Source organism: Oncorhynchus gorbuscha, linkage group LG13, assembly GCF_021184085.1.
Source record: "Oncorhynchus gorbuscha isolate QuinsamMale2020 ecotype Even-year linkage group LG13, OgorEven_v1.0, whole genome shotgun sequence".
Lineage (NCBI taxonomy): Eukaryota > Metazoa > Chordata > Actinopteri > Salmoniformes > Salmonidae > Oncorhynchus > Oncorhynchus gorbuscha.
In genome coordinates this window covers 76,767,699-76,781,560 of record NC_060185.1, presented here as the reverse complement: position 1 = coordinate 76,781,560, position 13,862 = coordinate 76,767,699, and the positions used below count along the sequence as shown (strand labels likewise).

Below are 13,862 nucleotides of genomic sequence, written 5' to 3'. Positions count from 1 at the left end.
TTTACCCATTCAGTAACCACACCCACATGAGCACAGGCATTATGTCAAAAGGATGATACACCCCTTTTGCCAGAGTGCTTATAAAGGACCAAAACATGCCGGGTTGCTGCCGATGTGTAGAGTGGTTCTAGCTGTACTCTGAATAATCAACCATTGAGGCAATAGAACGTGAGGGTTTGGTCCACACTTTACAAAATGTAAAAAAAAAACATCAAGACCAGAAAATGGTAAGACCCTCAAACTCAGAGAAGACTAGACATGCATCACCTGCAGCTCAGCATGTAACGTAGACAAGGAAACTCGACCGAAGACTAGAAAAGAAGCACATTTCCCTATCAAAGGACCATTGGACTGTCTGATGTATCCAGTTTAACGAACACTTCCAGAACAAAGAAAGCTACTACTACAACTACTAAGGACATGGTGACCTCTGGTGGACAACCAGAGACTTACACAAACAGACACCGTCGAACTATTCGTCACAGACGGATCAGGTGATTTCAGAGAGACGACAAAGACATACAAGTGAAAAATACGTACATTGCATTTCTAAATACAAATGAGCGGTTGTTAGGGTGCTAAATATCCATGTTTGATGCGCGTATTATTCAACTGTTTGTACGACCGTTGAATTTCTTTGTCTCTCCTTCTCTCCCCACCCCTTTCATTGTGTAACCAGCCGTCATACCGGGTTAGTCCACTAGGGACTTTTTATTGCATTGTTAGTAATCAATGTATAATCTATCGTGGGTGTGTTTATGTAATTAAGTGTGATTATTTAGTTAATTATTTATTTACTAACTAAGCCAATTTGTCTATCGCTGAGTCATGTAGACTAGGGTTTGTGCAGATTTAATGGATTATGCGATGTTCAGAATAAGATTGATATGAGCAAATGATTGACTGCTATGATGGAGATATTCTCATCTATTCTTGAGTTAATTCGGTAAACGGTAACTCAAACAAACTTTTTCCATGGTACCCCAGGTTACTAATGAGTTGATTGTTACATGATTAAATTCATCACGTAATAATTACAGTTCGATAAATAGCATGTCATCGCATTAATGATAGTCACATTACGACACACGTTTGGCTGCGGGCCAAGGTCCTGCAGGTATTGATATGTCTATTATTAGCCTGATGACAGACAAGGCGGGCTGACAGCCACGGTGCTGTGTTGCTACCAAAGTGACAGTGGCTCATTTTGCTCACAATGCTCAATACCAGTAAAAATATGGTTGGCAGCGCGCAGGGGGAGAAAGAAGAGGAATAATACAAACATTAAAGTAGAGAAAGAGCTCTGCAGCTCTCAACAGGTACTACTGCTGCCATCTCTGCCTCTTGCCAGCACATCTGGGAGAGACTTGGATACAGACATACAGTCCCTTCGGAAAATATTCAGACCATTTGACTTTTCCACATTTTGTTGTTACAGCCATATTCTAAAATGTATTAAATAAAAATCCTCAGCAATATACACACAATAGCCCATAATGTCAAAGCAAAAACAGGTTTTTAGACAGATGTTTGCAAATGTATTAAAAATAAAAACTGAAATATCTTATTTACATAAGTATTAAGACCCTTTGCTATGAGACTCAAAATTGAGCTCGGGTGTGCCCTGTTTCCATTGATCATCCTTGAGATGTTTCTAACTTGGAGTCCACCTGCTGTAAATGCAATTGATTGGACATGATTTGGAAAGGCACACCTGTCTATAGAAAAGGTCCCACAGTTGACAGTTTATGTCAAAGCAAAAACCAAGCCATGACACCAAAATAATTGTCCATAGAGCTCCGAGACAGGATTGTGTCGAGGCACAGATCTGGGGAAGGGTACAAAAAAATGCAACTTTGAAGGCCCTCAAGAACACAGTGGCCTCCATCATTCTTAAATGGAAGAAGTTTGGAACCACCAAGAATATTCCAAGAGCTGACCGCATGGCCAAACTGAGCAATCGGGGGAGAAGGGCCTTGGTCAGGGAGGTGAGCAAGAACCCGATGGTCACTCTGACAGAGCTTAAGAGTTGCTCTGTGGAGATGGGAGAACCTTCCAGAAGGACAACCATCTCTGCAACACTCCACCAGTGGTAGAGTGGCCAAACAGAAGCCACTCCTCAGTAAAAGGCACGACAGCCCGCTTGGAGTTTGCCAAAAAGGCACACAAAGACTCAGACCATGAGAAACAAAGATTCTCTGGTATGATGAAACCAAGATTGCACTCTTTGGCTTGAATACCAAGCATCACATCTGGAGGAAACCTGACACCATCCCTAAGGTGAAGCATGGTGGTGGCAGAATCATGCTGTGGGGATGTTTTTCATCGGCAGGGACTGGGAGACAGTCAGGATCGAGGCAACGATTAATGAAGCGAAGTACAGAGAGATCCTTGATGAAAACCTGCTCCAGAGCGCTCAGGACGTGCTTCGGGGAAAAGTCTCTGAATGTCCTTGAATGACCCAGCCAGAGCCCGGACTTGAACCCAACCATACATCTCTGGAAAGACCTGAAAATAGTTTTGCAGCAACATTCCCCGTCCAACCTGACAGAGCTTGAGAGGTTCTGCAGAGAAGATTGGAATAAACTCAAATACAGGTGTGCCAAGCTTGTAGTGTCATGCCCAAGCACACTTGATGAGAGGGTCTGAATACTCATGTAAATGTGATCAGTTAAAAAAATATATATAATAAATTTGCAAAAATGTCTAACCCGTTTTTGCTTTGTCATTATAGGCTACTGTGTCTAGATTGATGAGGGAAAAACTATTTTGTAACAAAAATGTGGAAAAAGTCAAGGGGTCTGAATACTTTCCGAAGGCACTGTACGGCTGCATACACAGGACACTACTGCAGAGCAGAATCCTCCCGCCACACCAACACAAGGTCAGCTGGGAGTGAGGACAAGGGGAGGCGGTAGCGACACTGACAAACGCCTCAATATTCAAAAGGTTTTTAAATTATTATTATTTTTTTAATGGTTTTGTTTATGTAATACCCACGGATTTGAGTATCTAAGAGTGCCAGGTATCAAACTTCAGTCACTCCTGCATCACCGTTCATACGCAATGGTCATATAAAGTAAACATTGCTATGACGGATTTGATTGATTCCAGCCTTTTAGTGCCAAATAAGACTGCAAAGCACAAAAAGGGTGTGTGGTTGCCTAGGTGACAGGTGATATAACTGTAATGTTTACACTACCCACCCTAAGTGTGTATCTTTCCAGCCAAATGAAGCCCCGCCATGTTAGCACTCCCCTTTTAGCATTAACCGTACCCTGGAGTGAAGAAGATCCTAACAACTGACACAGGGTTCGATCTTATTACAGCTCCTTATGGTTATGTACTAGGGGAAGGGTTCATCTGAACCCAGATCTGTGGTTATGTAAAAACGTTTTACTCATGTGTCCAGCTGTGTAGTGTCTCTAGAGAGACGGCTTGCCTCCCACAATGCACCAATGTTCCAGCATACCCGCCTGTACTTAAACGTGGTTTGGCAGAGAGGAAAGGGCAGAGTGGAGACATCCGGCTTTCTTACAACATTGCCTTATCCACTTGTTGCCCTAGCGTAAACATCCCCCGGACACAAAATAGTAACTAGCAAGAGAGTGAGTTTCACAAGTGGCTAGTTTGTATCAATCACCTTCACTGAAACCACTGCAAAGGTTTTGCCTGCAAACTTTGGTTTTATATCGCAACATTCTGGGCAGGTCTGCCTACTGGCTATGGTAAGAGTTTTTAATGAGCAAGCCCCGTCTACCCAAACTTGTGATTTGTTGGAAGAGTTGTCTGTCTGAAAAGTACACTCCACAGAATAATAATTATTATTGTTAAATCTAATTGATCAAGATAATCCATCATGATTCCCTGACCTAGTGCTGCTGCCCTAGGTCTAATATTTCCAAGATGACCAGCTGTGTCAATCTAAAATGTCCTCCCTTTCCATATCTCCATTCTTTAAATCACCAGTGATAGATAGAGGACGCTAGTTTAAACTATTGAGACATAATATAGAGAATGGTAGAGAATATAGATACTCACGTCCTCATTGGTGGTCTGGTTGAGGGAGATCAGGTAAGTATGGAAGCCTGTCAGTCCCACCACTGACCACAAGGTGAAGAAGCACACCAGCACTTCCAGCACAGTGGGATCAGGTTAAGGAAACAACAGCACAGATACTATACTACAAGCTCTCAAAGTCCACAGGTCAAGGATAGGTCTTTCATGACATTACTGCAATCACTAATGATTTATTAGGTCTTTTGACATTCCATGCCCCAGTGACGATTCAGCTTATAACTCAATTTGACTCAAACTAAATTCTGTATTATTAATAATTATCTTCGTTTCTTTTAGTGGCCCTAAGGGAGAAGCTATGGTGGCCCAAAGGGGAAGCTACGGTGGCCCTAAGGAGGAAGCTACGGTGGAGGAAGCTACACTGTATTTCTGATCAATTTGATGTTATTTTAAATTAACTTTTTTTGTGCTTTTCTTTCAAAAACAAGGACATTTCTAAGTGACGCCAAACTTTGTAGAACTTAAAGGATATGTCCCAGGTGTGTCCTGTAGTGTCTTCACAAACCCGGAGTTCACCGAGCCTGTAGAGACGTGTACATAGTTAAGAGGGTTTCTGTGATACACTCAAGCTCTCAAACACACCACACACATCTAATACGCTCTAAGACATGCACTTAAATATTCCCCTCTCACTCACTCCACTCCACCATTAAAAAAAGAAATGATTAATACAAATTAGGGACAACATCGACAGCACGCTGACTGAGGCTTGAATTAAGCTCAGAAGCCCGGAGCTAATTATTCTAACTTTAAATGCTCTATGCTCTTCCCTGCCTCCTGCTGTCTGTAAAAGGCCCATATAGGAACACAAAAGAGAGTGTGTGTCATCCAGGCAGTTAGCGTTGCATGTCACTTCACGCTTTAGTCAAGCCTCAGCTGAACTAGGTCTCGGTTTCATCACCATATTTAGCCCACATCACTCACTTGACAAGCCCCATCCAGTTTGGTTACATTCCCTCAACTATCAATAGGTGACAGCTTCCTGCAAACCTGTGCATTTCCTATCCACCAATCAGTAAACACCATGTCTTGGAATCTGTCATGGTCCGAAACTGACCTGGACCTACCTTAGAATATCAAAAGCTGCTCTGGTCTTGGCTGTGACACAACAGTAACATTCCGGCGTGCCAAGCCTCACACACACACACACACACACACACACACACACACACACACACACACACACACACACACACACACACACACACACACACACACACACACACACACACACACACACACACACACACACACACACACACACACACACACACACACACACACACACACACACACACACACACACACACCTCCCTGTAGCTCCAGGAGAATACTCACGCATCACCACGTGTACGATATTGAAGGTGAAGATGTAGATGGTGAGCAGAGACAGGGACAGGGTGAACAGGTAGAAGTAACGGTAGTTCCTCTTGCCCACACAGTTGCCCACCCAGGGACAGTGATGGTCAAAGCGATCTGTAGAGAAGAGGGGGATGAGGTTAAAGGCTGAGGTGGATGAGGTTAAAGACCGATGGGAAGAGGTTCTGGGGACATGGGATCAAAACGCCACTCCATCAGAGACACAAAAAAACTAACTTAGTTCAATTTAACTTGGAGATGCCAATGAGTGCATAGGATAGACCCTCCCCCAAAGTTCTGCTGGTTTAATGTATCAAAGATAGTACAAGACATTTGACTAACAAAGAGTAAACTGCAGGCTATAACAAAGAGAGAGACACACACACATAGACCAGTAATGAATTTGGCAGACCAACATATTGGCATCACATTGCCTTCCACGCGTCTAGCTAGGTAGACATTGACAACTAATTCTGACAACAACCTGTTCAACAAAGGTAAAGCAGCCATTATCCAAATGTCCTCTGCTACAAAAGGTCACTAACCCTCAAAGACGAGCGCACGGTTATTACAAGCAATAGGAGCCGTTTCCTCATAATTCCCTCTGGTCTGAATATAGTGACCCCCATCTCATTATTACCAGAGTCAATGCTGGGTCAGATAGCTTCCGAGGCAAAACATCTGGCTTCAAACGGTTCTCCCTGTGGCAGATAACAAGCACACCCTGGATAGTTTCACAACATTATTTAAATAAATTATGACAGCATGCAGGTGGGAAGACTTCTGCATTGGAGCATAATAACAATGAGGAAGAACCATCAGATATACGTTATATGAGCCTCGTGTAGATAGACTACTAAATCATATAATGGCACGCACGCCCGCGCCCACAAGTACAGAGCGAGGATAGAGAAGACTGTGGAGGATCAGTGTGTGCCTCTATGCACAGTCATGGTTAGAACACAGGGCCGTCTGTGTGGGGCCAGTGCACCTGCTACAGTCTGTCTGGGTCACACCCCCCCATCATGACACAGCAGCCTGTCTCCTTACAGGATACTCTGCACTAAGGGCTCTATACAATCAAGGAAGGGAGAGGGTTTGATGTACATACAGCTTTGCCCAGGAGCAAGACGAAACAAAAATACACTACTTCTTCCTCAATGCAATCAAGTCTGTGTTGTATTTCACTGATTTATTTTTGTAAAAAAAGAATCCAATCACATTTTGAATACAACTAGTGGGCGTGGTTATTATCTGGAAGTAAGGTGTTTTACATGGAACTGCCCTGTGTGTGGTTTTAACAACATTGACAAATCAATGTAGGCAAGGTCAAGTCTTGAGCAAACATTTAAAAACTTCTGTAGAATGTGTCCTTCACCCACTGATAAAGGAAAAGCTAGTCCCCAATACAATACCCAGTGTCAGAGTGAATTCTTCTATGATAACAAAATGAATTAAAAACTGAAGAGAGCAGGAGGAGAAGAGTGCTCTCCCTTACCCACGCAGTTGTCACATATACTGCAGTGTGAGGCACGAGGTGGTCGGAAGATCTTGCAGGTGTAGCAGTACTTCAGTTTGACAATCTGCCCATTGATTTGGACATTGCGGATCCGAGGTGGAGGCCGCTGCCCAGCCGGGACGTTCCCATTGGTCGCCTCTGTGAAAAACAGAGGGAAAGGAGACATCAACAAAAGGTGCCCATTTTGGTTTACACTCAGTTAACAATCTAGTCATTATCATACTGTGTAATGCAAGTTTCACAAACAGGTTTAGCCTACTCTTGGTATAAATTGTATTTTAACCAGGAATAATGATAATTTTTATTCAGTCATGTTTTAAACAAGGTTGGTCACATTTAGGAGTCACAGACCACAGGGAAATTACACTGAACAAAAACATAAATGCAACAATTTCAAAATATTTTACTGAGTTACAGTTCAAAAGGAAATCAGTCAATTGAAATAAATTCATTAGACCCTATGGATTTTGGAGTACAGACATGCATAATTTGGTCACCATGGATTTGAAAACCAGTCAGTATCTGTGGTGTGACCAACATTTCCTCATGCAGCGCAACATCTCCTTCGCATCAAGTTGATCAGACTTGATTGGGGCCTGTGGAATGTTGTCCCACTCCTCTTCAATGGCTATGCGAAGTTGCTGGATATTGGAACACGCTGTCGTACACGTCGATCCAGAGCATCCCAAACGGGCTCAATGGGTGACGTCTTTTGAGTATGCAGGCCATAGAAGAACTAGAACATTTTCAGCTTCCAGGAATTGTGTACAGATCCTTGAGACATGGGGCTGTGCATTATTATCATGCTGAAACATGGAGGTTAGGTAGAGTTGAAACCAGGATTCATCCGTGAAGAGCACACTTCTCCAGCATACCAGTGGCCATCGAAGGGGAATATTTGCATGCAGATGAGCTTCACGGAGACGGTTTGACAGTTTGTGCAGAAATTCTTAAGTCATGCAAAACCACAGTTTCATCGGCTGGTCTCAGACTATCCCGCAGGTGAAGAAGCTAGATGTGGAGGTCCTGGGCTGGCATGGTTACACGTGGTCTGTGGTAGTGAGGCCGGTTAGGCATACTGCCAAACATCTTGAGGCGGCTTATGGTAGAGAAAGGAGCATTCATTTCTCTGGCAAAAGCTCTGGTGGACATTCCTGCAGTCAGCACGCCAATTACACACAGACATCTGTGGCATTGTGTTGTGACAATACTGCACATTTTAGAGTGGCCTTTTATTGTCCCCAGCACAAGTTGCACCTGTGTAATGATCATGCAGTTTAATCAGCTTCTTGATATGCCACACCGGTCAGGTGGATTAATTATCTTGGCAAAGGAGAAATGCCCACGAACAGGGATGTAAACAGATTTGTGCACAAAATTAGAGAGAAATTAGCTTTTGTGCATATAGAACATTTCTGGGATATTTTATTTCAGCTCATAAAACATGGACCAACACTTTACATGTTGTGTTTATATTTTTGTACAGTACACATTTTCAGTCGACTAAATATACCAGACTAAACTAAAGGATACATTTTTCTTTTAAATTGACCCACAGTGCCTCAACTAGACAAATATATAGTAGAAGGTATGTAATGAGAATCTTGCACTGCCCGTTGCCAGCTTCACTTCAAAGAATTGTATTCAAAGCCGGTGGAAATCAAGGTTCCTATTGTGTTGAATATCTACACAGTAAAGCTGTGAGTTAATCCACACAGGCTGATAAAGATGAAGGGCTTTGGAAGTACACACACCAGAATAGTTGAACCTTAAGAATGTCAGTGAATTACATTTATTAAAAATATTTTTTAAATCATGATGTTATTGTTATTTATTAGCCTGGACCTGGGACGATGTGTCGTGCTGTGTCAGGGTATATAGTAGAGGTCGACCGATTATGATTTTTTCAACATTGTTACCAATTATTGGAGGACCAAAAAAAGCTGATACCGATTTAAAAATAAAATCGCCTTAGGTCATTAATATGGTAAAATCCAGAAACTATCATTTCGAAAACAAAACGTTTATTCTTTCAGTGAAATACGGAACCGTTCCCTATTTTACCGAACGGGTGGCATCCAAGTCTAAATATTGGGGTAACATTGCACAACCTTCAACGTTATGTCATAATTATGTACAATTCCAACAAATTAATTACGGTCTTTGTTAGGAAGAAATGGTCTTCACACAGTTTGCTACGAGCCAGGCAGCCCAAACTGCTGCATTATACCCTGACTCTGCTTGCACAGAACGCAAAAGAAGTGACACAATTTCCATCATTAAAATAAATTCATGTTAGCAGGCAATATTAACTAAATATGCAGGTTTAAAAATATATACATGTGTATTGATTAAGAAAGGCATTGATGTTTATGGTTAGCTACACATTGGTGCAACGACAGTGCTTTTTTCGCGATTGCGCTTGTTAAATCATCACCCATTTGGCGAAGTAGGCTGTGATTCGATGAGAAATTAACAGGTACCACATCGATTATATGCAACTCAGGACAAGCTAGATAAACTATTAATATCAACCATGTATAGTTAACTACTGATTATTTTAAGATTGATTGTTTTTTTATAAGATAAAATGAAATGCTAGCTAGCAACGTACCTTGGCTCCTTGCTGCACTAGCGTAAAAAGGTAGTCAAGCCTGCCACGCAGTCTCCTCGTGGAGTGCAATGTAATCGGCCATAATAGGTGTCCAAAAATGCTGATTACCGATTGTTATGAAAACTTGAAAAATCGTCCCTAATTAAAAATCGGTCGACCTCTAGTATATAGTCCTGTTTTACAAACACTAGATGTACAAAAGAATGTGGACACCTGCTTGTCGACCATCTCATTTCAAAATCATTGTCATTAATATGGTGTTGGTCCCCCCTTTGCTGCTATAACAGCCTCCACTCTTCTGGGAAGGCTTTCCATTAGATGTTGGAAAAATTGCTGTGGGGACTTGCTTCCATTCAGCCACAAGAGCATTAGTGAGGTCAAGCACTGATGTTGGGCGATTAGGCCTGGCTCGCAGTCGGTGTTCCAATTCATCCATAAGGTGTTTGGTGTGTTTGAGGTCAGGGCTCTGTGCAGGCCAGTCAAGTTCTTCCACACCGATCGACAAAGCATTTCTGTATGGACCTTGAATATGCACGGGGGCATTGTCATAATGAAACAGGAAAAGGGCCTTCCCCAACTGTTGCCACAAAGTTGGAAACACAGAATTGTCTAGAATGTCATAGTCAGCGTTAAGATTACCCTTCACTGGAACTAAGGGGACTATCCCGGACCATGAAAAACAGCCCCAGACCATTATTCCTCCTCCAAACTTTGTAGTTGGCACTAAGCATTGGGGCAGGTAGCATTATCCTGGCATCTGCCAAACCCAGATTCGGCCGTCTGACTGCAAGATGATGAAGTGGGATTCATCATTCCAGAGAACATGTTTCCACTGCTCCAGAGTCCACTGGCGGCGAGCATTACACCACACCAGCAAATTGCGCATGGTGATCTTTTAAGCTTGTGTGTGGCTACTCGGCCACGGAAACCCATTTCATGAGTTTCCCGGCAAACGGTTCTTGTGCTGACATTGCTGCCAGAGGCAGTTTGGAACTTGGTAGTGAGTGTTGCAACCGATGAGAGATGATTTTCACGTGCTACAATGCCTTGCAGAAGTATTCATCCCCCTTGATGTTTTTCCTATTTTGTTGCATTACAACTTGTAATTTAATTGGATTTTTATTTGGATATGACGTAATGGACATAAACAGTCCACATTGGTGAAGTGATTTTTAAAAAACTTGTCAAAATATTCTAAAACAATTAACGGAAAAGTGGTGCGTGCATATGTATTTACCCCCTTTGCTATGAAGCCCCTAAATAAGATCTGGTGCAACCAATTAGCTTCAGAAGTCACGTTATTAGTTAAATAATGTCCACCTGTGTGCAATCTAAGTGTCACATGATCTCAGTATATACACACAGTCGTGGCCAAAAGTTTTGAGAATGACACAAACATTAATTTCCACAAAGTTTGCTGCTTCAGTGTCTTTAGATTTTTTGTCAGATGTTACTATGAAATACTGAAGTATAATTACAAGCATTTCATGTGTCAAAGGCTTTAATTGACAATTACATGAAGTTGATGCAAAGAGTCAATATTTGCAGTGTTGACCCTTCTTTTTCAAGACCTCTGCAATCCGCCCTGGCATGCTGTCAATTAACTTCTGGGCCACATCCTCACTGATGGCAGTCCATTCTTGCATAATCAATGCTTGGAGTTTGTCAGAATTTGTGAGTTTTTGTTTGTCCACCCGCCTCTTGAGGATTGACCACAAATTCTTAATGGGATTAGGGTTTGGGGAGTTTCCTGGCCATGGACCCAAAATATAGATGATTGTTCCCTGAGCCACTTAGTTATCACTTTTGCCTTATGGGAAGGTGCTCCATCATGCTGGAAAAGGCATTGTTCGTCACCAAACTGTTCCTGGATGGTTGGGAGAAGTCGTTCTCGGAGGATGTGTTGGTACCATTCTTTATTCATGGTTGTGTTCTTAGGAAGAATTGTGAGTGAGCCCACTCCCTTGGCTGAGAAGCAACCCCATACATGAATGGTCTCAGGATGCTTTACTGTTGGCATGACACAGAACTGATGGTAGCACGCACCTCGTCTTCTCCGGATGCCCCAAACAATCGGAAAGGGGATTCAGAGAAAATGACTTTACCCCTGTCCTCAGCAGTCCAATCCCTGTACCTTTTGCAGAATATCAGTCTGTCCCTGATGTTTTTCCTGGAGAGAAGTGGCTTCTTTTCTGCCCTTCTTGACACCAGGCCATCCTCCAAAAGTCTTCACCTCACTGTGCATACAGATGCACTCACACCTGCCTGCTGCCATTCCTGAGCAAGCTCTGTACTGTAGGTGCCCTGATCCCGCAGCTGAATCAACTTTAGGAGACGGTCCTGGGGGTTGCTGGACTTTCTTGGGCGCCCTGAAGCCTTCTTCACAAAAATTGAACCACTCTCCTTGAAGTTCTTGATGATCTGATAAATGGTTGATTTAGGTGCAATCTTACTGGCAGCAATATCCTTGCCTGTGAAGCCCTTTTCCTGCAAAGCAATGATGACGGCACATGTTTCCTTGCAGGTAACCATGGTTGACAGAGGAAGAACAATGATTCCAAGCACCACCCTCCTTCTGAAGCTTCCAGTCTATTATTCAAACTCAATCAACATGAGAGTGATCTCCAGCCTAGTCTTTGTCAACACTCACACTTGTGTTGACGAGAGAATCACTGACATTTACATTTACATTTACATCATTTAGCAGACGCTCTTATCCAGAGCGACTTACAAATTGGTGCATTCACCTTATGACATGTCAGCTGATCTTTTGTGGCAGTGCTGAAATGCAGTGGAAATGTTTTTGGGGGATTCAGTTCATTTGCATTTTAAAGGAGGGACTTTGAAATTAATTGCAATTCATCTGATCACTCTTCATAACATTCTGGAGTATATGCAAATTGCCATCATACAAACAAAAATGTATATTTGTGTCATTCAAAACATTTGGCCATGACCGTACACCTGTTCTGAAAGGCTCCAGAGTCTGCAATACCACTAAGCAAGGGGCACCACTAAGCAAGCAGTACCATGAAGACCAAGGCACTCTTCAAACCGGTCAGGGACAAAGTTAAAGTTGTTGGGAAGTACAGATCAGGGTTGGGTTATAAAAATATATACAAAACTTTGAACATCCCACAGAGCACCGTTAAATCCCTTATATATTATTTTGAAAGAATATGGCACCACAACAAACCTGCCAAGAGAGGGCCACTCACCAAAACTCACAGACCAGGCAAGGTGGGCATTAATCAGAGGCATAACAAAGATAACCCTGAAGGAGCTGTAAAGCTCCACAGCGGAGATTGGGGTATCTGTCCGTAGGACCACTAAGCCGTACACTCCACAGAGCTGGGTTTTACAGAAGAGTGGCCAGAAAAAAAGCCATGTAATAGCCTTCATTTCTTAGAACAAGAATAGACTGACGAGTTTCAGAAGAAACTGACAAATAGATAGGCTAATTGATATCATTTGAGTCAATTGGAGGTGCACCTGTGGATGTATTTCAAGGACTACCTTCAAACTCGGTGGCTCTTTGCTTGACATCATGGAAAATTCAAAAGAAATCAAATAATTGTAGACATACACAAGTCTGGTTCATTCTTGGGAGCAATTTCCAAAAGCCTGAAGGTACCACGTTCATCTGTACAAACAATAGTATGCAAGTATTAAAACACCATGGGACCACGCAGCCGTCATACAGCTCAGGAAGGAGAAGCCTTCTGTCTCCTAGAGATGAACGTACTGTGGTGCGAAAAGTGCAAATCAATCACAGAACAACAACCTTGTGAAGATGCTGGAGGAAACAGGTACAAAAGTGTTTATATCCACAGTAAAAACGAGTCCTATATCGACATAACCTGAAAGGCCGCTCAGCAAGGAAGAAGTCACTGCTCCAAAACAGCCATAAAAAAACAGACTACGGTTTGCAATGACTCCAAGCATACTTCCAAAGTTGTGGCAAAATGGCTTAAGGACAACAAAGTCAAGGTAATGGAGTGGCCATCACAAAGCCCTGACCTCAATCCCATAGAAAATTCATGGGCAGAACTGAAAAAGCGTGTGCGACTGACTCAGTTACACCAGCTCTGTCAGGAGAAATGGGCCAAAATTCACCTAACCTATTGTGGGAAGCTTGTGGAAGGCTATCTGAAACGTTTGATCCAAGTTAAACCATTTAAAAAAGGCAATGCTACCAAATACTAACTGATTGTATGTAAACTTCTGACCAACTGGGAATGTGATGAAATAAATAAAAGCTGAAAAACCATTCCTCTACTGTTATTCTGACAT

At 42.5% G+C, this 13,862-nt stretch overlaps 1 protein-coding gene across 1 annotated transcript in view; it reads right to left on the bottom strand.

Annotated features, from left to right (window-relative positions):
- The window catches only part of LOC123993534 (palmitoyltransferase ZDHHC9-like), a 47,180-nt gene that overhangs the window by 6,939 nt on the left and 26,379 nt on the right, over positions 1–13,862 (bottom strand). The window contains exons 3-6 of the mRNA XM_046295789.1: positions 6,935–7,093; positions 5,416–5,553; positions 4,550–4,598; positions 4,042–4,144 (exon numbers count right to left, since the gene is read on the bottom strand). Coding sequence (XP_046151745.1) covers positions 4,042–4,144; positions 4,550–4,598; positions 5,416–5,553; positions 6,935–7,093 — 449 coding nt within the window. The remainder of the gene's footprint in view (positions 1–4,041; positions 4,145–4,549; positions 4,599–5,415; positions 5,554–6,934; positions 7,094–13,862) is intronic.